Raw genomic sequence first — 25894 nt, 5'->3', positions numbered from 1 at the left:
GATTTCCAAATTATTGTTTTGAGTTGATTTAAGTTTAAGTTTGGTTATAAATCTATAATTAAATTAATCAATAAATCAACACTCAATTAATAAATAATTTGGTATCCTATTCTTGCTACAATACACAGAGTTCATCAACCCCAGTCTAAACAAAAAACCTTCGGTGGAAAAGATAAACGCAGCATCAGTCGTGTGGAGTTATTTTTACAGTCAATTTGCGAACACTCCCTTCATGCTGAGTCAAGCAGTGTAATTAATGATCTGATTTTGTCCAAATGAATTCAGATCAATCACAGCTCACCTGTTTTTGTGTTTCACTGGGAGCTTCTTTCATTATTACTATCACCTTCAATGAAAATGCACTCTACCACAAAAGCACCATCACTACTTTTATCAAAAAAATAAATTAAAAATTCAAAAATGACATGAGTTTTTCATACTGCAAAATATATCACAGAAAAAAAAATCTGTGTTAGCTTTAATCTCCTAAGACCCACTGTCCACAATTGTGGACAAGAGTTTCACAACTTTATACAAAAAAAAGAAAAGAAAACTGTTCACCACAAAGGACATTCCATAAAAAATTTTAAAAACTGCATCTGAAAAAACTGTTGCATCATGATGTTTCCCATATAGGCACTTACTTAATAAAAAACCAAAAAGCTGGTACTTTGCTGACATGTCCTGGGTCTGAGGAGGTTAAACTAATACTGCAGTTTTCCTCTGAACCCTATTACGTACAGCCTTTTGACCCTGAGGTGTTCTGAGTTCATCCTGTACACACATCTATCTAAAGATGTGACACAGGGATTACCCGCTGCCTTAAATAAACAGCACACACTGCTTTGTATGAAAACCTTACCTGCTTATTATTACAGCCTGTTATTAGTCGTAACAAAGCAATAGAATCAACAGAGCCTAAGATAAGATAAGTGACAGAATAATACATGACTTAACTAATCATTTATTGCACTTGTGTCTCACCTCTGTCCATGGGGGGCATCCCACCAGCATCCTCAGGTTTGGGGGCTTTGCACTGGTTACACTCGTTACGCCATGAGAAGTTCAGGTTGCCACAGTTACTGCAGAGAAATGCACCAAGACGTAAAATTATTGGTTTGTTTTTCATTTAAAAAGTGCAAGAAGTTGAATAATCTTTCCTTCTATCAAATGTCTAACTGTCCAGTGTGTTTAATGGTTCTTTCTTTTCTGTCTCAGTCTGCTTTGACTCAAGTTTGTGTCTGCAGTGTTTCACATTACATAAAGATGATACTGAGATGAAGAAAATAATCAATACTTTATCATTTCTTCATGTAAAAGTTGTATTTAAGGAAAAACTTTATATCCAAAATCCTTTTAAATGAGCTGAGTGATTTGAACAAACGTTGACAGACGAAATGCAAGGTGTGAACACACGCAGGAGGAAGAAGAAGAAGAATAGCCTTTATTGTCACTAGTCACTTTTCCGTTGACTCTCAAATTGCGCAAATATAACTTGTGCATAAAAATTTACCTAATGGAAGAACATCAGTTTCACCAGAATTCTTGTTTTTCGATTAAAAGTTTTTGTGCTGGCAAGAGGTGGTTTTTCAGGCGTAGCACAAATGGTATATCACACAAAACTGCAACGGGAAAGACCTTTTTCCACAACTAGAGTCACATGAATAAAAATAATGGATGTTAACAGATGTTACAACAAGTGAAGAGGAAGAGTTTTAAAAGAAACATGGTGCAGTGTGTGTGGACACACCAGGAAAACAAATAATTTTTAATTCAGTACAGGATAGAGGGGTAATATAGAATAATAATGAATAGATCTGTAAATCAACACCATATTTACGTTGGTCGTCATGCTTATGGAATGACTTCTCGTGTCATCTCATGATAATAAATAAACAAATCATTGCATTTGGGATTTAATGGAAAAACCGACATTACGCACTTCTGTTTTTTTTTACATTTAGTAAATATCAGTAAAGTTTTGCACATATGTCCAAAAGAAAAGTGACTACTGTCTGTGCAAGGAAATTAGGAGTGCTACTCCAGTCAGTGCAACAATATTAATAAAAAAAACAATACTTTATAAAATAAGAATAGAACGAATATAAAATTACAAAAACTAAAATCTGAAATGAGAAAACAGAATATAAAGCTTTCCAAAAGTAAATGAGAATAGAACTAAAGTAGAATAAAATAAAAATAGACATAAAATATGAACAGACATAATATTAACAGTATGTATATCAGGATGCACTGAAATGTAATCGGTGTCTTAAAGCAGAGTGTCCTGGAGTACATACACTAAGAGCCTGATTAAAGACAAATAACAACTGAATAAAACCAGCCAGGGACTAAAAACCAAGTGTAAACAACAACAACTACTTCAGATCATGAAATATGTTTGATAGATGAGGTGTGAGCAGGTCTGACTCACGGGTTTGAACACTTCCAGTCTCCCGCTCTCTGCTGTCCTCCACCACTTCCTCCTCCTCCTCCTCCACCACCGTTACCTCCGGGAAACCCTCCGCCTCGACCTCCTCCAAACCCACCACGACCCATTGGTCCTACACAGACATGAGAAAAGTACAAGACAAAAAACCATTACATGTGAAATGAGACTCACATGCCACGCACCAAGACAGAATTCAGAAATGAACAAAAAAGACAAAAAGCCGCCATCCCACCTCCTCGTCCACGACCTCCTCTCATGCCACCTCGGCCTCCGAAGTCAGCCCTGCGGGTGGCGAAGGATACTTTGATGGGATTTCCATTGAAGTCCTTTCCTGGGGAGAACAAACATTGAAGATTCAGCAAAAAAAAAAAAAAACTTGTAAAGCAGGGGTGTCAAAGTCATTTTAGTTCAGGGGCCACATGTGATCTCAAATGGGCCATACCAGTAAAATAGTAACAGCGAAACAGCAAAATTACATTTTGAAAATGTTATCATCTGCAAACTATCCTTTAAAAATGTGAATAACATGAACAAACGCAAAGTTCTTGAGATAAAAAAAGAGTAATTGTGTAAATGATCATTTACACATGTGCATTACAACTTACAGATCACAGTGGATCTACAAATTCACTAAAGTAGAAACTGGCAGAATATTGTTCAAATCGCATTTATTTAAGACATTTCATGTTCATATTTGTTTGGGTTATTAATTTTTGTGTGAATGTAATTTGAATTTTCTACACTAAAACAAAGACAAAAATTTGGAGTTGTCAGTATTTCTAGGTCATGATGATACTACTTTTCTGGTCTGACCCACTTTAGGTCATACTGGTCTACATGTGGCCCCTGAACTACATGATTTTGTCAATAATCCAGTATAATTTCTGCATTTCACAACTTCATCCCACAGGCCACATGTTTAACACCCCCGTGGTAGAGAATAGTAGGAAAAATCCCAGAGATTATGTTAAAGTGTTGAAAATCAACAGCTCACCATCAAACCAGTCAATGGCAGCTTTGGCTGAAGGGGGGTCATCAAATGAAACGGTGGCCTCCCCCTTCAGCTTCCCAGTCTCCCTGTCTGTGTACAGGTTGATCATCGGTAGGCCTGTCTTCTTATTGACCTGAGAGGACGACGCAGAGACAGGGACAATACATGAAGTTAGACACTCAGTCTGAACAATAAAATAATGATAATAATAATGATCAAGTTTATTTTGAACATAGGCAAAAAGAAACTACAAACTTAAACCGAACACTCCAAAATATCAAAGGCAATAAGTTAACCAAAAAAAAAAAAAGTCACATAATGTACAACTATTTTATTGTGGCTTTTTAACAACACTTTACAGAGTAGGAAGACGCTGAGTTTATATTGTCCTTCCCCAATTTTACATGACTAATGTATACAGTCCATAAAAAAGAGAACTAGGTCATTTGTTAAATTACTGAAAAAGAGAACAAATTATAACATACCATCAATAACTATTACTGTTGTATTCCTGTTCATTGTTACTATATCTCTGGAAAAATTTTTTGGTTTGTTTTTTTTAATGCATCTTCTGAAATTTCATGATGTTTTCACACCATACGATAGTTTGTACCAATCTATTCCACAAATAAAAAGAAGTATAGGTCATTTGTTACATTTCTGAAAAAGAGAATAAATACAGGGGTTGGACAAAATAATGGAAACACCTTAAAAAATCAACAAAATATAATTTCATATGGTGTAGGTCCGCCTTTTGCGGCAATTACAGCCTCAATTCTCCGAGGTATTGATTCATACAACTTGTGAATTGTTTCCAAAGGAATTTTCAGCCATTCTTCAGTTAGAATACCCTCCAACTCTTTTAGAGACGATGGCGGTGGAAATCGACGTCTTACTTGAATCTCTAAAACTGACCATAAATGCTCAATAATGTTGAGGTCTGGGGACTGTGCCGGCCATACGAGATGCTCAACTTCATTAGAATGTTCCTCATGCTATTCTTTAACAGTTCTAGCTGTATGGATTGGGGCATTATCATCTTGAGGTGAAGGTGTTTCCATTATTTTGTCCAACCCCTGTACATACACAAACATACCATGAATAACTATTACTGTTGTGTTACTATATCTCTAAAGTACGATGAGACACCAAAGAAACTCATCCTCTTTAATCCTCATTTCAGTTCAGTGTCAATCTGCACTAATGAGCAGATCTAATCTAAGGTTCCTTGTGGTCACAGGACTACACATATAGTACTGTACGTTGGCCTAAATGTACCTTAATGATCCCAATTTGCTTAAAAAAGTCAGCGACTGATTCCACAGTGTAGTCGTCTCCCAGGCCTTGCACGAAGATGGTGTTATTGTCAGAGTTATCCTGGTCCTGCACTGTGGGAGGACAGCAGGACAGTGGGAGAGTATAAACACGAAGGTATGAACAAAGGATGGATAGATAGATAGATAGATAGATAGATAGATAGATAGATAGATAGATAGATAGATAGATAGATAGATAGATAGATAGATAGATAGATAGATAGATAGATAGATACTTTATTAATCACGAGGGAAATTCCAGTATTCAGCAGTTTTACATACAGCACAAGAAGACAAAAAACAAACAGACCAGAACACAACAGTGGGTTAGTAACCAGGTTAACATTCAGGTTAGTATATTTACTCTAAAAGACACTTGCTACAGAACTACCTCTAAAAGAGCTTCCTGTACAATACTGTAAATAAAGACTTCTGGTTGTATTTACACATTTCAGGGCAGTGATATAAAGTGAATCAGTGATTTAAGTGTAATAGTTATTTAAGTGAAATCACATCATATTTGGGAAGTGATGGTTGATGTGAAGAGGAACAGTTTTTCAGATGTTTCTACTGAATTCAGTGACTGTAGAGATGAGCAAGACAAAGCAGACGAAACAATGGACAGACTTCTTCTGTTGGTAGGATCCTCTGTTTTGTTGTGAAGGTGCTCTATAGTTACTCTTGTATGTTTTCCCAGCGTCAGTGGGCTGTTGTTAGTGTTCTGTGGATGAACCTGGCAACAAACACTCGACACCTCAACTCCACATCAACATTACAGTGACCACTGTGGAGGTCAAAGTGAGACGGGGTTTGTCCAGGGGAACTTGCACTTTGAGGGCAACAGGTGAGATACACCCCATAAATACTGAGAAGAGCACTCACTCTATGAACCCTTTAGGCACCAGAGGTTTTTTTTTATCTTTTTCAAATGTATTCGATTTTGATTTGAAGATTTCAAAAATCTGTATCTTGATAGTGGCCTTGATTTTGTTGATTTTATCCTTTGCACCATCACCTCATGGAGCTCCATGAATCCCTCTCTCATCATTTTTTTTTTTTCTACACACTTTGTGCAGGTATCTATATCGATATGTAAGTCAAAGCATCGGCCTCTTTTTACCTCCACCAGAGGGATTTGTGATGGCTTTGCTTCGTGTGTTTGCATGTGTGCGTGTTTGTTTGTGTGTTTGTTAGCAAGATAACTCAAAAAGTTATGGATGAATTTTCATGAAATTTTCAGGAAAAGCTGATACTGGCACAAGGAAGAAATGATTCAACTTTGGTGGTGATTGGGGGCAGGGGGGGCACGGGGCCCACTGATCTGCCTTGGCGGAGGTCTACGCTCTCCAAATGCTTTTCTTGTTTTTGTTTTTTTTTGTTTGTTGAAAACCAATAAAAGTTTAAGTAAAAAAAGCTGTATCTTAGAAGTGTTCTCAGATAAAGTCATACTGTAAATGAGAAACATAATGGGCAAGACCTGAAGTTCAAAGTGGGAGTAAATATACTCATCTAATTTGCATATTGCGACATCATAGGGTGGCAGCCATTTTGGATCGCGTAACAGTAAAATGGAACTGTGAACTATTTACATGGAAGTTTTCTTTGTGTTTTTGGTTTTTTGTCATCTTATCCTTAAAATAAATTAACTTAAACATTAGAAGAAAGTAAAATGCAGTAAGTTTTAGTAGCTTTTTAACCAAGCAGCAGAGTAGACAAATCTGTCCTTTTCTATCAAAACTAAATCTAAACTTACTAAACCACCTCGGAACCACGCTTTTCAAACTGGATTTTCTTCTGCACTTTGAATAGAAACATGCCTTTAAATGCTTTACTGAGCATTAAATATTAAACCGGTAAAGTAGTTCATACATTAGATCAAACTTGCACTTACACTACAGCAGGGCATCTCGGTCTATTCTGTAATAATCTGCACATCTTCATCAGCTACTTTCAGTCTTTAAGTCTCTCTAAGAGGCTAGCTTTACTACAGTTTGACCACAAATGTGACGTAAAAGGGAAGTACAGTATGACACGGTCACACCATCTGTACATACAATGAAATGACATAAGAGAATATTTGCTTATACATACAACATGCGGCACTGTACAAATATCGTCATGACGATATGTATGTGATGACAATATGTACAAATATCCCCTGTCAGTTGTTCTGCATTAAAACGCCTTAGATCTTTTATCATTACAGAGTGACATCATTATCCAGCAAGTTCAAATATGGAAATTTGACATATTTATCCTCTTTTGTTGTTTCTTATTGACATTATATTTAATATCATGTTCCATACCATACTCAGAACAAACACTAAGGAGCTGCTGCTGCTGATTATCAGCACTGGAGCAAAGACTGTATGAGTCTATGTTTAGATACTAGAGGAATAATCCCTCAGTATTCATGGAAACACATAAAATGGAAACTGGAATGGAAATCTGAAATGGACTATGATATTTTTATATTAATATGTCATTTTTATATTTCTATATACCTCTACATGTTGTATTTTTGTTGTGTTGTGACTGTGGATTCTATGTGAGCTGCTGGACAGCTTGAATTTCTTCCATGGGGATGGATACAGTAACTTCTATTCTATTCTATTCTGACCAATAATAATAATGTGGATGCCAAGTTAAAGGCAAGATAGTGCTTAAATTACCAGTTTTTTCATTGAAGTGAAATCATGTGAACAGATGGACTTACTGAAGCCGGGTCCTCCATGTCCATGTCCCGGGTCTCTTGGTCCTTAAGAAGTAAAAACAGAGATCAGTTGTGGACAAGAAACCTGAGAACATATGCTATAAAGTGTAACATGAGAACACTTCTACTATTTTTGAGGAACATAGCACTGTCTTAGTGCGACTACGATTTAATGTCCCAAACACATCCTGCCTTCCAACTATGTCATTAATTCACTTATTTTATGATTATGAACACTTGTACACAGAACCTAATGAGTTGCTCCCATTAACTCCAAATTCCCAGAAGTGTACCAAACAAGATTATCTACATTGGTGGCATACTGTTTGCTGTTTGATAATCACCACCACACCTCTGCCAACAAACCATCTGTTTGTTTTTCAGGTGAAAATAAGTTCTTGTTTAAGTTTCTACACAACCACAAAAGTTCGGTTCTTGACGTTGTTTAAAACAGACCTCAGTTCAAGGGATTGATACAGTCCTTAAGAGGGCATTAAATCTCTTTTCACACAAACTTTAGCAGTTTTTGGAATGCAGGCCAACAGATTGCAACACAATGCCCTTTTTGAATACATACACTGACATGGTGATGCATGTGATTTGTTCTTAGGTCTGCTTTTCACAAAGCTGAACAATGGTTTCTAAGAAACAGCCCCTCTACACGTCTTTTAAATACCAACATTTTTGTTGCTCTGACGTTTTTCAGTCAACAGTTTTTCACCATTAGCCCGTTCATACTGTAGCTGCCAGTGCTGTTTTTAGAGGTTATCTGATTCTGAAAACCCTTTTGTGTCCGTACAGCTGTTTGGACACTGACTGCTGCTCGACTCGCAGCTCCACAATTAACAGTTCGACGTCATGCCTTTAAGCACGTCTTTAAACAGCGCCCTTCCATCAACACAACTGTTGTAACACTTAAAGATGGCATCGCTTCCTGCACACAGACCAGTTGTGCACCAAACTGATGCTTCTGAGGTTTGAAGAATTGTCCCTCAGGAAACTGACTGAGCAGTGCTGCTGTTATTACACAACTGGAGTGACTCATTGTGTTTCCTGCACAGATTTTGTTGTAATGGACACACCTTTTCCATGACAGTACCAGTAAATGTCATGGAATTTCCAAGCTTGGCATGTTGTCAAGCTAATGAAACCAAGTTTATTTGAGGAGATCCTTTCATTGTCTTTGGTGTAATCTCAGTGAATGTGATCATCTTATTACTCATGTGACTCTCTAAGTGTCACTTAAGGTCAGATCTACATCACTTGTGTATCCTATAATAAAAACTATGGGGATTATGTTTCAAACACTAGAATTTATTTAATTACACTGAAATAATGTTATGTAAGTGTAGTAAAGGTTCTATAATAAGAATCACATTGGGGAATTCAGGATATTTTTTGTATTAACATTGTAAGTATAATAGTCTTTGTTGTAAAACCCAAACTCAGTAGACAACTCTGAACACTGAAGAGAGTATGTTTTTCAACTCTACTAAATATATATTAGATAACACCTTAGTAAGAGCACCAGAAAACTAAATAATGTAAATATTTCAGTTTTCCTACTGCTGCCAATAAGTACTTCTGTGTCCTTTAGAAACCACGTGCTTTATTTTTATATACAGCACAAAGGGAAAAATATAACCTTACTGTTAAATGTTGATATTGCAGTAATGTAATCAAACTTGTTTTTAGGATTCAGCTTTAATTGTAAGAGTTCAGCGGAGATTTTGTCCTGAGGGTTTACAGCCATGTTGCAATGGAGCAATGTTGCCAGTTTCTTACAACCCAAGAACTTTGGTATTATTTTACCTGTTCATACATAAGTCACCACCTGCTTTATCTTTACAATATTTGACACACTGTGAGGACTGTGCATTTCACAGGCTGTTGCTGTGTTTCACTTTCTAAATGTAAGACCTTTCATTGGATTCTGACACACTATCACATTCAGCACAGTAGGTTTTAAGGTCCATAGACCAGACAAGCTCCAAACATCCCTGTGTTCAACCATTCAAAACACTGTTGCACTTCAACATCAACGACACCGTAGACCAGTGGAGGAACTAAGGCTGCAGCTCCCTCTGCTGGAAACTGTACACCTGCAATGCCTCCGCTTATCACCCACTGTACGGTATACCCTGTTGTACTCAGCAGAAAAGGATTGACCTCCCTGAGCCAACATTCACCTTTTCTCAGCAGCTGGAAAACTCCATACACTTCATTTAAGCAAACAGTCATCTGTGGATATTTCCAACAATGTTCTGTATAAATTAGCAGGTTTTTTTCATGACAAGCACCATAACTTTTTACTTTCTTTGAATAATTGGATCTCCCCTCCCTTTAGCTTGGAAACAAACCTTTGTGCTCAGGTGCTTTTTTATCACTTACCACCAAACTTATTGAATCCTCCACGGTCGCCCATTCTGATGGAGAGGAAGAGAAAAACGACACGCATTGAAGGGCTGGTGCTCACAGCGATTTCTCTCTTTGGGTTGTGGGTTTTGGGTGGGTACCCTTCACTTTCATAGTGTCCCTATTAAACCACCCCTCCTCATTTGGCACTAAACCCCTACTTTATGTCACTCACAGTCTCTTGGGGACAAGAGACCAGTTTAAGGACTTTGTCTTTATGAATACAGGTGTGTATTGGCAAGAATCTGGCGATACGATACAAATCACAATACTAGGATCACAATACGATATATCACGATATGTCATGATACTGTTAAAAAGGCAAATTTTCTTTTTTTAAAATGATCATTTCCTTGAATAACTGCATTACACCAGAAATATATACAAATACTACAGACATTTTTATTTGATCAGAACAGGATCTAATGTTCTATCACAAAATCTTCAAAGTGTGTTCAAACTGAAAGTCTGTTTTACAGACATTCCAGTTTCAGATCCTGTTCAAATGTTCAGATTCTGTTAGTTCACAACTAACATCAGAACAGGATTTGAGTTCAATCCCAACAAAGGAACTAACATTATTTCATAAAAGAGTGTGAAATAAGAATAATAAATAAAATATAAACAAAAAAGAAAAACAAAAATCAACCTCCACCATGGCTGCATTTGAATAAATACCTAAAAATACCGATGCAGTACTTTTTAATATTGACACAGTATTGTGAAATGAAATATCGCGATATATTGCAGAACTGATATTTTCTTACAGCCCTACTTATGAACAGTTGAAATATGAAATCTTAGTCAAACTGTCTTGTCAGTACCCCTGTATCTCACCAATAAGCCGTTAACCCAACCTGAATACCTTGGACTCAGAACAGGTTTGATGTTCTTTTAGTTCTCACACAGCCTTTAGTCTCCAAACAAATTTCTGCAAAACCAGTATTGGTGTTCTTTTACACTTTTCCCATGTATTCTCAAATTACTGGTTCTTTTTTTTCATCTACCTACAAGAAGACTATCAACTGTCTGTGGACTCCCCCCATTTGAAGCCAGCCTGGAGAGGGTAAAATCCTAGGAGAAGATTCAAACATCAATTAAAGCAGAGTATGACACAGTGATCCTGGTTGGGAGGGTGGTGAGAACAGGTGAGAGAAGCAGGTGATGGCAATGTCTTATGCATGTTCATGAGTGGTCAAACACTAGACCACTGTTTGGTCCTCACTGACACACAACTCAAGTGTTGTGGACGCACAAATGCTTTTGAGGGCAGAAATAATAAACCATAATGCCTTTAAACTAAGGTTTGGGTCAAATTAGCTGAGTCCCTCCCCTGAGAAGGTTAGTAAGTTTAACATTAAAGATGCAAAATAAATATTAAAGCTTAGCATTGTTAGATACATACTCCTTTTCCTTTAGGTTTTTGCTGTGTTTCTTCTGTTGAAATACATATGCTCATTGTGTCTGAATGTGTCAACCACATTACAATATGAGCTAAAAATCAGAGTTCACTTTCTGAACTCTGCACCCAACAGCACCAGAAATTTGTTTTTAGATTTCATTATGGACATAAATATATATTATAGAAGGTCACTGGACAGCACACACTACCATATCAGCTCAAATGCAAATGAAAACAACTGTCCTGGTTTTTAATCTGTCAAATCCTACTGCTGTCTGTGTTCAACATATCCAAATATTGTAATGGAAGAAAATAGAATTAAAAACAACCTGTAATGGATGAAAACACAAGATGAAATGGAACACTACGTTTTCTGTGCGTTCATCAACATTTTGTAGTTACAAATATTTACACTTGGTATTGTGAAACCTCTGTGAGAAAAACAAAAACATGAACTTACCAGATTTTTGCTTCATAGCTTCACTTGTTGTGACTCCACATCTGATCACACAACTCAGTATGATTTACCTTTATGCCTAATTTTATTTTTATTACATCTGCCACAACCCTCGACCATTTTTTTGTGTTTTTTGATTTCTTAAGAGTGTGCAGAAATGCAGGCTGGAATACAGAGTGGTTAAGTCTACTGAACCATCTTCATACGTAGTTATTTGGGAATGAGTTGTTCCCCCTTTGACAAAAATGTGGAGGTCGTACAACAAACTCAGTGCAGTGTTGCAGACTTGGCTTAATGACAGCGAACCCTTTGGTTTTGACTTGAATCATGTCGTAACTTCTACGACAATGATGGAAGGTTGAAATTCTTGTCATTTTAAAGCACGACTACAGGAGTCAGGGTGTTTTTGCATTCTGATAATGTATTATTATAGTCTGAACATTTGTCAGAAGGCAAGTCTTTCAGTTCCCAGCACTGAAAAATGCAATGCAGACTTTCTGTTGAACCACACTGAGGCAATTCACCAAAGAATGAACCCATTACATGCTAAATGTTGCAGTTAGTTCACATGGGTTTGTTAGACACCACTGTCTTTGTTTGACTTTCATAAAATTGCCTTGTGTTTATCTTATATTAACCTTTGTATTTGAGCCGCTGCCTTGTTCGTCTTAGAGTTTATTTTTCCTGTACACAAATATTTTTATTTTTTATTTGTGATTCCTGAAAATTTTATCTTCCTTACTTTACAACTTGCAGCTAACTGAACTATATCTGGTTGAAGTTTCGTACACATCCTCAAACCCCACCCAGCTACACTAATCAATACTGAACACAGACATGAGAAGGAAGGGACACAGTTCACCCCAATGCAATGTCTATCATTTCAACAGGAAAGATGTGTTCAGTTTTTTTTCCACACTGACTAGCCCAACTTGGCATTTGACCAGCCCCGTGCACTTAGGCAGTCTTTACTGTTGAGTCCTGTTGAGTTTCCACACATTCATATTCTGAATGTTGTGTTGAATTTTGTTTTGTTTTTTTTTAGATGGAACTCCATGAACAGGACTGGAGTCAGATGGAAAGTGCAGGTTCTTGAACACTAGGTGGTGCTGTTACTCCAAACTTGACCCAGTCAGGAAATGCCAGTGGTGGAACTTCCACTGTTGTTCTGGACTCCTGTTGGACTGACTGGGTTCTTTAAAGGGTTGGACTTCAGCAGGTTCATCTGCTGTTTTCATCTGGTTTCATTCATGTGGACAGAGGACAGGAGCAGGTGGAATAAGAACAGGCCTGAAGGACACATGCTTCAGGTGAAAGCTCCATGGTTCTGCTTCTGTCTCATCAGGTTGGAGGGGCCGTGAACGCGCCACTTAGGCAGTCTTTACTGTTAAGTCCTGTTGAGTTTCCACACATTCACGTTTAAGAAAAGATACACAGAAAGTAAAACCTGTTTGTTTCCCAAGTTTCTGTCCCATGACTGTGAGAGTGCATTTGTGAATGACTGTAATTTGTTAGATATCAAACAGAAACAAAGATAGAAGTTAATGCATATCTGTTCCAGCTGTAAAATACCTTAAATTTATGGTTATTGTTAACATTTATTTATTTATTATTCTCTCTTTCTGTTATTGAAAATTTCAGTGAAGGTACATTTTATCATATTAGACTGAGTGACCTCATAACTCAATACAGCGGTCAGTCCCAGTTCAAGCTCTAACACATACTGTGTATCCAGACCAAGGATCTATTCATATTTATTCTTATAAGTCAGTGTTACATTTTCAGTGCACCTGCAAATGAACATCACTTACTTTTGTGATACTCATTGTAAATGGGATTGTGGGTTTGTTTTGTCTGACCACCAGCCACTCACTGAGTGCAAGTGCAAGCAGACCCCAGACCCCAGCATGTATGTCCAGCATTAACTCTGATATCATAGTGAATCACTCAAGTTATAGAGATAAAATGTGTTTGGTTTGGTTTTTTTGGAGACTGTGCTCACTTCATTTATACAATATCTATGTCTATGCAGCTGAGTAACCACATTAAAATTTACGGTATTATTGTAGCATTTCATCACCAGCCTTTAGTGATATAATACCATCAATTTAAAATACTTTTACTGTAGATCCACCTTGTTCCACCAGTGTCATTCCCTGTAAGGACACCAAGATCAGAATGATGATCAATGCACCTGTGGCCATTTAACTATCTTTCTGGTATTATCCCCTCAGAGGCAAGTGAAAGGCCAAGAGGCAATCACATTAGCCCACAAACTGCCCTGCTTAACATGCAGCTGAGACTGTAGAGCAGTCCTTTGTCTTTTTGTTTGGTTTTTTTGGAGTGTAACGGTATGCAGACGTCACTGTCAGTTTAGACACCATGTTTTGTATGAGTTAGGTCCAACAGGAAAAAGCATCAGCGATGCCCAAAATGCATAAGGTTCAGTTAGTTTCATTGATTTTGTACAAACACTAGTGTAAGTTCCACTTTTCCTGTAGGTCTTGCAGCTTAACAGTCCCCAGATTTCTCCTGCACACCTACTTTTTTTAAATGGGAAACCATACAAATGTTCTGGCTGCATCCATGTGGAAGAATACACAGTCTTAGTCAAATGATCGTAGCTTTCCCAAAGCTTTTTTCAGGGGACCCACTTTTTAAAAATGAGAAACCAACATTTCTGCCATTTTTACTGCCACTCCCACATTTTTTTAAACTGTGAATAGGTCAACCATCCATTTCCACATGAGGTTTACTTAACATACGTTACAACTTTTGTACTGAAATCAAATACAGTAGAACCTCGCAGTGCAAGTGCACCATCATCCAAGTATTTTCTTTTACGAGCCGCGGCTCCTAAGTATTTTTTTCTGGAAACACAAGTGGAAATTCGCAGTATGAGCGAGTGTCACACTAGCTACCGCTAGTCAGCACTGAGCTCACACATGCTCCTCCCAACAGGAGCAGCCTCCACCCACTCAGGTCACATGTTCATCTCATTGAGACCACACCATGTGATCATGATTCTTTTTTCAAATAAAATCCTCCTCCTCCTCCTCGCTCCACCATCTTCCTCACATACAGATTGTCTCATCTTTTAGGTAAATAGGTTAATAAAACCTGTTTATTTCTTTTACATTCTCTTTTATTATGTTTTTTTAACTGATATTTTCTTTCTAACAGCACTTGTCCTGTTTTAAAAACCCTTAAAACAGGATTTTTGGGTAGTTTTGGGGGGCTGGGATGGATTACTCATATTTCAATTAATTTCAGTTGGGAAAATTGACTCAAAATGAGTAAATCACAAAATGAGCTTGGTCATGGAATAAATTAAGCCCCTACTGCAAAGTTCTGCTGTATACATGAAATAGTTTTTAAATTAGCCAAATACGGTGTATTGAGATGGAGTTAATTAATCATCTCTTTTGTTTATTTTTCCTCACATCAGTAAAGCAAACAAAATGTACATTAGCTTTTCATACTAAATTGAGTTTTTGCAAATACAACCACACCTCTTGTCCATTTATTTGTTTACTTATTTATTTACTTGAAGTGCTTGAGATGTGAATTTATTTGCCAACTCAAATGAAATCTTCTGTGACCCCCTGTATGTAATTTATAGTATTATATCTTATATTATGACTTAGCCAGACACCTATCAGCTTTAGCTAAACTTGCCATCCTCCAAACTCGCTGTTCAGTCCCTCCAGGAAGTTGCAATGTCCTAATAGTCACAGCTAATGTAAATTCAACAACCAGCCCCAGTTCTGTCAGACCTTGCAGTTTTATTCATTCACTGAAAATTGCAGATTTGACAAGTTTACCTTGCCTTTCATCGATCATAGCAGTTCACTGCAGCCATATGTCACCAAACTCATTTCTCAGATGCAGAGACTTTTTTTTTTTTTTTTTTAATTTTGTCTTGGATACTGAAATGAACACAATGTTTGTCTATGTTCTTGAGATATATCAATATCCAGCAGATTTTACCATTTTATCTCTGAGTTTTGAAAGAATTGACTTTAATGTAGGACCTTTTCAGTGAGATGACTGGGAACACTCAGAGCAGTATGTTTTAATTTTCAATGGACTAAGCTGTCTTTGTTTAAAAAAAAAAAAAAAAAAATCACAACTTTTTTGCAGTTTTCACAAAATCAAGTAATTTCATTGCTTAACAACATACCTTAAAAAATTTCGACAGGCATCACATGGCTTATGTGATAAATGTGATAAATGTTTACAAGGCTCTGTGTGAAATGCTCTCAACTCATATTTACCATTTAACTGTATGCACAAAAGTGAAACTTCTGTATTTGAGACGATTACATGGGCTGTTACACCCCTACTCCCTCCACACAGTTATGCATGTAACGAGTAAGAAAATCTTTACATGCTTAGCTGTACTCACACTCAGATTCCAGACTTCAGATAAAAATACCTATGGAAACACTTACCCCATGCCTCCTCTTCCTCTTGGTCCACCTCGGCCTCCTCGATCAAAACCACGATCATATCCACCACCTCCTCGACCTCCATATCCACCTCCACGGCCCCTCCCACCACGGCCATCTTGACCTCCATAACCTCCGTCCAGACTCCCGTACGCTCCCCCTCCTCCTCCGCTCATTGGTGGACTTTCATCTCCATATCCTGAGAGAGGATTGAGACCGTCACACTTCTACAGAATAACTGATTTCCTAACGATCAGCGATGCCTCTTTAACACACCGCCTATTTTTGGACCTGTTCTATTTTAAGAGCATAACAGAGTAAGATGTGCAAATGACAGAGATAGACCAAAAATAAAATAAAAAAACACAAAAAATAAACACTTCCTGTGGCAAATCAATCAGCTATGAGCATTTTACTGTTAAAACTTTTCATTGTTATATTGGCCTTTATTAATAATAATAATAATACATAACACTTATACAGCGCTTTTTGGACACTCAAAGATGCTTCACAAACAAACAAAACAAAAACAACAGAGAGAAAGAAAAAAAAAGAAAAAGAGGCTCAAGAAAATGCAAGTCTGAACAGGTGAATTTTGAGTAGTGATTTGAAGTTTTGTTTTAAGTCTGAGTTCCTGATGTTTTGTGGGAGTATGTTCCATAGGGTGGGGGTCAAGGTTATTATTGTTAACGAAAACTAACGAAATGACGAAAACTAGAATTGTAAAAACATTTTCGTTAACTGAAATAAATAAAAACTATAATTAAAAGAAAAAAACAACAACTAACTGAAACTGTATTGTGTGTTTACAAAACTAACTAAAACGGATAAAAATTATGGATAAAATTCCCTTCGTTTTTGTTTTTATCAACGTCAGATTGATATGAAATCGATTTATTTCACTCTAGCAATTTTAGCCAGTGGCACCATACGGTATTTCATGGTCTGTCACTTGTGGTTTCCAGTCGTCTTCTGGTCCCCACTCTACCTGGAAACATGGAGACTAAAGTTGGGAGAAAGCAGCAGAGTCCTGTCTGGGATTTATTTGAATAAAAGGTATGAAAAAACTAAAACTAATACTAAAACTAAGCATTTAGAAAATACCGAAAACTACTAAAAACTATCAAACCTGCTCTAAAAACGAATTAAAACGAACTGAATTAGAGAAAAAAAAGTCAAAACTAAATAAAACTAAACTAGAATGAAAAATCCAAAACTATTATAACCTTGGTGGGGGTGGCTGCAGCTTTAAAGTCCACTGTTAGCTGACCTCTGATACAGTGATTGAATTTCATTTTTCAGTGCCATAAGCTAATAAACTGATCATCATGTAATTTTACATTAGTCTTATGAATCCATTTTAAAGCCATTTTATGTTTAAAAAACACTCAAAGGAAAAAAAGCGTATAAAATTCTTAAGTCACAAATTTAAAACAAAAATAACGTGGACATCCTCTGAAAAAAAGCCAAAAATTTGCAAGAAACAAACACAGAAAAATAGGAAGTCAGGATAGCCCATACAGTATTAACCCTTTCATGCATAGTGGTCCCTACAGTGGACAGCTGTTAAAGGTGTCCTCTTATATATTTATGGATTTTGTTGTTTTAGTTCCATATCAGCCAACACAGTGGATGCTTAAGTATCATCCCATACACTGACATTCATACCATTACAGTAAATGTGCTGTTCCAGATAAACCTGATCTGCAGTCACATGTTTGAGTGTAAAAAAAAATTTGCTAATTGTTATTAAACTGTAATTAACAGTTTGGTTTTTTTTTTAAACAAAGTTTTTTTTGTTTGTTTGTTTGTTTTTTTGCATCTTTTCTCCATGCAGGTATTGTTAAAATGTGAGAAAATATCCGATTAGCAGCATTAAAAGTGTTTTCATCTCACAGTTTTCATACAGTATATCAGTAAATACATGTTTCTTTGCTTCTAAAATTAAATGCATGATTTTGTAACTCCATGAAAAATAGGTTCATAGGAAAAAACTCAATCACATTGATTTTTTTCATGCCTACAGAGGAATAAAAACACAGGAAAAAAAATCTTGATTAGGTTCTCATAATTCATGCATGAAAGGGTCAAAAATAACACTAAGAAATATGACCACTGCTGACCTCCGCCTCCACTCTGTCCATACTGGCTCTGCTGGCTGTAGCTTTGTGGGGGGGGGCTGTTGTAGCTTGGAGGCTGGTTGTAGTGACCTCCTCCATGCTGGGGAGGTTGTTGGTGGCTCCCACCGCTCCCATAACCCCCAGTCTGGCCTCCGCTGCTGCCGTATCCACCTCCACTTGGTCCTCCACTTGGTGGTTGGTTGTAGCCTGGGGTCGGTGAGTTACCTTCAAAACTTTGGAGAGAAAACAACCATTAACATGAAACAACAACTATTCCTCTGTCAGAAATGTGTTGGACAGGAAATGAACCCCGTAAAACCTGACCCACTGAAAGCTAGCCACAAAATTAAATTTTTTTGGAATTGAAATGTTTATTTGCCCTTTGTGCATGATCCAAACAAAAAAAAAATTGCTATATCATTTTGTTTATGATTTATTTTTTGTATCACATTCAATGAATTGAATGTTTTTGACAACTTTTTTCTCTCAATGTTAACTTTAGATACAAGAATTAATTTTACCAGTAACATTTTGAAAATATCGAACATTTCAGGTATTTTTTTTTCTCCATAAAACTTTTTACAGCCTTTTTATTTCCCTTGAATGGCACCATTATTTCAATATTTTTCAGAATTTTTCAATTTTTAACTGAATAACAATATACGTGTTCTTCTTAACGTAAGTTTTTGAAAATTACCAAAGACTTTGCTACAAAGTGTGTGTTGGATGATTTAACATTAGTGGCCATATTGAAAAGGGCAAAAAAAAGTCTTTTCATTGGCTGTAGTGGGATGATAATCCACCAGGGGGCAGAAAACATGTATCGGGGCATTTACAACAAGTTTTTAAGGAAAGTATTGATCTTGTTGATCAGATAAACATCTCAGAACCTGACATAGCAAATATGATACAAATGTTTTTATACGGTTAAGCATATTTATACAGAAAATCTTTCCAGTGGTTGCTTTTACAGTTGCTGTTTCTGCTCCAGGGTTTCTGCAGATTTCATCATGTTAAACTGAAATTCTTGTAAGACTGCTGGGATTATGTCACTGGGCATGGGGTTTCTGCAGTGAAAATAGACTTGGGGAAAATGAGGAGTAGCTGGAGGTGTCTCACCCTGCTGAGGATGAAGAAGGAGGCTGCTGCTGGCCGTAACCAGAGAAGGACGACTGCTGATTGTAGCTCATGCTGGGAGGCTGGCTACTGCTGTTATACCCTCCAGAGTTATAAGACTGGCCTGACTGACTATAACCACCCCCACCTTGGTTAGAGGGTGGAGCGCCGTATCCACCTAGAAGAGGGGAGGACACAAATGTCGAATGTGGCAGGAAAAATGTTTGTAATTTGAATAGTATGTGTCTAATTTCTACCGGACTGCGGTTGGCCGTAGCTGCCGTATCCTCCCTGGCTGTAGGAGCCTGAGCCACTGTCAGAGCTCTGGTTGTACCCTCCATATCCTTGTTGGCTGTAACCCTGGCCAGAGGACTGACCGTAGCCCTGGCTACCACCGCCACCACCTCCACCACTGCTGCCGCCGTAGGACCCATAACTGCGAGGAGGTAAGATAAATGGTCAAACTCCATATCATATGTATGTAACTGTGAATTTCAAAACCTTTCACAATGATTTAAATTGAGTAGATAGTGTTTTAATGATGCAATGGGCCTTGTTGAGCCGCATTATGTAATAAATTCCCATTATGTACTAAAAGTTCAAAATGTAATAAGAATGTCACGTCATCTTGTAATAAAGCCGCATTATGTAATAAACTGACGCATTTTGTAATAAACTACGTCAACGCATTATATAGTAAATTTTTCCACATTATGTAGTAAGTTCTTACAGTTTGAGAAATTTATTAAAAAATGCATTTGACACATTTTCATTTAAAAAAAAATGTAATAACATGGTTCATTATGTAATAACAATCCAAATTAATATAATTTCAGAGCAATTTAGAAGACATTAGTCACAGGAGCTCCAGGTAATGGAATCAGAACTTTAACCACACAGTTTAAAGATTAATTTAGCACATTACATTTTCCTGAAAATAAAAATGTTTCAAGTGCATTTTGTAAATTTCTCAAATTGTAATAATGAGAAAAAATTTACTACATAATACACTGAGGTAGTTTATTACAAAATGCATCAGTTTATTACATAATGCGGCTTTATTACAAGATGACGTGACATTCTTATTACATTTTGAACTTTTATTGCATAATGGGAATTTATTACACAATGCAGCTCAAAAGCCTCTCATGTCTTGCATATGAGTCCAGGTACATTATATGATAGAAATCATATATTCATATATTCATCTGGGGACTACAGATGAAAACTAGCCTTCTGGCTAATTCTGGCTTTTTTTTAACCATGTGTAACCATGTGTTTTATGAAATTGCATTGTCCCCTTTCAAATAAACTAAACTAAACTAAACTAAAATATAAACTATTTTAAATAAAGTAATGCTCCACTGAAACACAGTGACTGGACTGGACAGTTAGACTCCAGTAGTTTGTATGCTGTATTTTACTGTGTACATGTTTAATGCTGAGCTCATTCCAACTAATTCTACACTGTAACAGGGCTGTCAAACTAATTTTCTTCCACATTCGACCCAATTTAATCTGAAGTGGGACGGACCAGTAAATAATAGCATGATGGCCAATAAATAATGACAACTCCAAATTGGTTTAGTGCAAAAAATAACATTAAATTATGCCAATATTTACAAACTATCCAAACAAAAAGGATGTGAATAACCTGAAAAATGAAATTTGTTAAGAAATGTAAGTACAATTTTATCAATATTCTGCCTCAACTTATCATTTATACATGTGCATTATGGATCAGATCTACAAAGGCACAAAACATTTAGTAACAGGCAGAATATTGTTAAAATTGCACTTAATTTTCTCCAGACATTTCAGGTTGTTCATATTTGTTCATCTTATTCACATTTTATTGTTAAACGATAGTTTGTAAATGTAAATATTTTCATAATTTAATGTTTTCTGCACTAAATCAAAGAGGAAAAAATTGGTGTTGTCATTATTTATAGGTTATTATGATATTATTTTTGAGTTCGTTGCCCTAACTTGCATTTTGCAAATTCATCCCGTGGGCCGAAATGGAACCTTTGGCAGACCGGTTTTGGCCCCCGGGTCGCATGTTTGACACCTGTGCACTGGAAGACGTTGAATCTATAATAAAGCATAATTTTATATGATTATTATCATATGCTTGTAGTGTTTCTTTCACCTGAGACCCATGCATCACTCAAAATTCAATATTTCCTGAGCTCTACAAAACAAGCTGGTTTTCAATTTTGTGATGATGCATTTTTAAAATAATCCATGGGAGTTATAAAGAAAGCCTAACACAAAAATCAACACATTAAGAAGTGTGGCTTTTAATGGAGAGGAAGAGGATGAAACAGAGTGAATAGGAACAAAAGCTATCGTACAAGTGGAATAAAAACTACATCAGTTGCCTCTAAGATGTAATAGAGCAAAAGTCTTAAGTAACAGTATAGTGATTATAGAGGATTAAAATCATAATCAACAAATGATGTGAGTGCTGTTAATGGATTATTCCAGAGTTTGTAAATACTCACCCCTGTGCAGAAGTCTGGGAATAATCTACAATAATAAACACAAATAGATATTATTACACTGGTCAACAACAAATTTACTGTTTAAGTTTTTTGAGCTGATTTAGGATAATTTTGGTGTGCTGAATCCAAAAATCACATTAATTTTGCTCAATCAGGTCAACTTTCTGAACTATGCTCCATATTGGCTTTTAAACATTTGTGCTTACATTTATGGGCATTTTCACATCATATGATACAAAATTCTTTCATATTTCTTGCAATAAATGAGTTCTGAAGATTTTACTTTTGCTAACTTATGATTAATGTTTTTTTTAATATTACAGGTGAATGAAATGGCTTCGACTAGAAGATCTTGCAAAAATAAGCCCGACATATTCTGCTACATCTGCACTGAATACACCATTGTACCTAACAGGAATCCTGTTAGAAAAGGATTTTTTTTTCTCTTAAAAGCTATTTTGGGTGAGAACTACATAAAAAAAATCAACTGATAAAGTCACAAACATGTAAGCAATTTTGTGAGAAGATCAAATTTTTCCAAATCAAATTAGCAAAAAAAAAAAAACCTGACCTGACTGAGAAAAACAGATTACATTTTTGGATTTAGTGGTGCAAAATGGTCCTAATTCAGTTGAAAAAACCTAGACAACTTGCAAATAACATTTTTTTTTATAACCCAGTGTTACAGATGACGATACAATAAGTGTTTCTATTTGTACAACAATCCCCCATGTAGTAGGGAGATGATAAACTGGCTGTAAATGCAGTAGATGGAGGATGCTGGTGGATGCTGGAGGATGCTGGGGTCTGTTTGAACCTGGTTAACAGTGAGAGGCGGAGCTGCAGTCAGAACTGGGTCAGCAGCACAAGTGAGCCGCTATTAACGAGGAAAAACGGTCCACTAAGCTAAATGCTAACCAGAAAGATATATACAGTTAACTAGTGTGGTTAGCATTTAGCCTAATGCTAACCACAATATATAACCTCTGCACAGTGAACACATGTGGTTTATACTCACACCTGTAATTAGATAGAACCGTGGACGTTTAATGAAATATGAATTAAAGCAGAAATCCCGTCTTCACGCGTATACTATAATAAACATATGACACAGATAGCTAATATTAGCTAACATTAGATACGCGTTACGAGACTAGCTAGCATATTCGCCGGTCCCTGTTTAATATTAGGACACATTTTCTGATAATTGTCCGGGTTTACGGGTTTTATTTACCCTTCCAGTTATTCCCCGATAATATTACACCCGTCCACCGACAACATTAGGACTCCACAGCACGGACAGGAGCTCAGTGTCTTACCGTTAGAAGACATTTTACCCAGAAGCCTTGAACCAAAATGTGTTTAATTGAATGACTGAACCAGAGAGAAAGAGAAGCAAGATGGAGATAGATGAAGCACACACACACACACACACACACACACACACACACACACACACACACACACGCACACACACACACACACGCACACACACCAGGTGCACTTCAGGTGACCACCGGCAGATGGCGCCTTATCTCTGCAGTTACAGGAAACACCTGATTCAGATTCAGATACAAGTTTATTTGTCATTTCAGCAGTGATTGGCTGTCCTCTAGTTCTATGGAAATGGACTTCCTCTCTCATAATGACATTCAGATGGGTGTAATCCTCAAAAATAAAAAAGATGAGTTTTTGATGAATAACAATTATAGTCACAAAATATTCCATACATAAATGCAGATGTGCTCAAACTTCCCCCTCATGGTCTGCACTTACAAACAAACTCCTTTTGTTTAAAAAGTGCTTGAAAATAATTGATCATGCCCAAGCTAAGAAACTGTACACACTAACAGAAAATCTTCATCTGTGCTGAACCCCTTGTACCCTTTTTTTTTTTATCTACTTATCTTTTATTTGTATACCCTTATGCAAAGAAAATATATTTCTCTATATATTGACTGTCAATATATTACTGACTGAAAAATATATTACTGTATAATATATATTTATATTTAAAATATACAGAATAATATATTGTGTCAATATATTTTGTATTATATTACAATATATTGAAAAATACATAAGGAATTGCCGCTTTCCATGTATTGAAACATATATGACAATATATTTACTTATATATGTAAATATATGTCATTATATATTTAGTAATACACTTCATAATGTATGTATGCATATATACATACATATATTGTCTAGTGTATTACTAAATATATGTAATTATATATTTAGTAATACAAGGCAAGGCAAGTTTATTTGTATAGCACATTTCAGCAACAAGGCAATTCAAGGTGCTTCACACAGGACATTGAAATAAAAGAAACAAAAAGAAACACATTTAAAACATTATAAAAGAAACATATAAAAGGTGATTAAAAACAGCAAGTAAGAAACTTCAACACACAATACACTTCAAAAAATATGCATGTACATATATATATATATATATATATATATGTACATCTTTTTCATCCTATGTTGCCAAAATGACGAAGAAGGCATCTTTTATCAGTTAACACTTTTTTCATGTATATCATGATGCATATTTTCATGAAATATGTTATTATGCATACCAAGTAATGGAAGTGTTGATAAATATCTGCTTTATGTAAACTTGTGTCAATGGAAAGAAATTGAGTTTCAATAAAACTATATGTAAAAATATAGGGCAGTTTTTGTCTTCATTGCAATATATGTTTTATATGTATCAATATATGATCAAAGCATATATTGCAGTATATTGGAAAATATATGCACTACTTTCCCATATATGGAAATGGATTTTTTAATATAATATTGCCATATATTTTTGTTTCATAAGGGTAGTCTTAGTTATTTTGTTTTTACCTTATACGTTCAGATATTTTCTGACTCATGTAACATGTTGGAGGTGTGATTCTCTTTTGTTATATTTGCACATATGGACAGAAATGAGTATGTCATTTTTTTTTTATTGTGTTTGTACTTGTTTGCAATAAAAAATAAAAAATTTAAAAAAAAATTGTCATTTCAGCATATATATATATATATATATATATATATATATATATATATATAAACAAAAAAACCCCACAGAAACTAAACATTGTACTCAGGTCCCCGACTGTCAGCAGCATTTAGTAAATAGTATAAATTACTGATAAAATAAGAAAATACTGATATAAAAGAGCAATAACAATCCCCCCCCCCCTAAAATAAATAACTAAAAAGTTTTATTTGTATAGTGCACAGCAGTAAAATGTCAATTTAAAGTGCACTCTAGGCTCAAGTTCAGCAAGAGTTCTTTATTCCAACAGCTTCTGGATCAAAGCTGTTCTGGAGTCTGGTGGTCCATGCTTGGATATGATCAGTTATAATACTGAAGCTCTTATAATAATACTGACTGATACGAACTTATAAAGTCCTATTCAAAGATACTTTGTACAATGCATTTTTAGGATTCAATAAGTACAATGGGTGTGTATTTTAGCTCTATATTCAAAAAGTTTGTGATGAAAAAGTAGGATTTAGTTAAATGACAGAATGAATGAATGTGTGTTATGTATGTAACAGTGTTTATATGAATTTGTACTTGTATTTGTAAGTGTATGTGCATGGGTATGTATATGTGTATATGCATATATGTGTATGTATGCATATGTAGGTGTATGTGTATATATGTTTGTGATGGAATATGATGATGTGTACATGTGTATGTGATGATTGACCATGTGGAGGAGGAAACACACCAGGAGGCTGGAATAATCTTCACTGCAGTAGGATTTATTTACAGTGTTGCCCAGGTAACATCGCCGATTGAGCTGTGTTAGTGAAAAAAAACTAAAACAAAAACAAAAACTTAACTAACTGATGAAAAACAGCTTGACAAAACATAAGGAAAATCAGTGTTCAACAACAGAACATAAAGCTCAGCCCATAGCTAAGGGTAACTAGCTT

General features: G+C 36.0%; 1 protein-coding gene and 1 long non-coding RNA gene across 3 annotated transcripts in view; both read right to left on the bottom strand.

The window, feature by feature from the left end:
- LOC115423956 (RNA-binding protein FUS-like) overlaps nucleotides 1-23364 on the bottom strand; it is a 28594-nt gene extending 5230 nt beyond the window's left edge. Inside the window, exons 1-13 of one of the 2 annotated variants that reach the window (XM_030140996.1) lie at nucleotides 23260-23364; nucleotides 21941-21965; nucleotides 19691-19869; nucleotides 19437-19611; nucleotides 18321-18550; nucleotides 16201-16396; nucleotides 9864-9898; nucleotides 7476-7517; nucleotides 4722-4831; nucleotides 3447-3576; nucleotides 2685-2783; nucleotides 2435-2564; nucleotides 985-1082 (exon numbers count right to left, since the gene is read on the bottom strand). In XM_030140996.1, coding sequence (XP_029996856.1) covers nucleotides 985-1082; nucleotides 2435-2564; nucleotides 2685-2783; nucleotides 3447-3576; nucleotides 4722-4831; nucleotides 7476-7517; nucleotides 9864-9898; nucleotides 16201-16396; nucleotides 18321-18550; nucleotides 19437-19611; nucleotides 19691-19869; nucleotides 21941-21965; nucleotides 23260-23272 — 1462 coding nt within the window. In that variant the 5' untranslated portion in view covers nucleotides 23273-23364. The remainder of the gene's footprint in view (nucleotides 1-984; nucleotides 1083-2434; nucleotides 2565-2684; nucleotides 2784-3446; nucleotides 3577-4721; nucleotides 4832-7475; nucleotides 7518-9863; nucleotides 9899-16200; nucleotides 16397-18320; nucleotides 18551-19436; nucleotides 19612-19690; nucleotides 19870-21940; nucleotides 21966-23259) is intronic. The other variant, XM_030140997.1, reaches the window with a different exon arrangement.
- Nucleotides 10885-12240, bottom strand: LOC115423960 (uncharacterized). Its single transcript, XR_003936033.1, has 2 exons — nucleotides 11864-12240; nucleotides 10885-11825 (listed from the first exon to the last, which is right to left on the bottom strand). It is a non-coding gene; the product is annotated as an uncharacterized LOC115423960 (long non-coding RNA).
- Nucleotides 23365-25894: the final 2530 nt, after the last annotated feature.

Source organism: Sphaeramia orbicularis, chromosome 8 (assembly GCF_902148855.1).
Source record: "Sphaeramia orbicularis chromosome 8, fSphaOr1.1, whole genome shotgun sequence".
NCBI lineage: Eukaryota > Metazoa > Chordata > Actinopteri > Kurtiformes > Apogonidae > Sphaeramia > Sphaeramia orbicularis.
The sequence above is the reverse complement of the archived record's forward strand: the minus strand, read 5'-3'. Positions and strand labels throughout refer to the sequence as shown.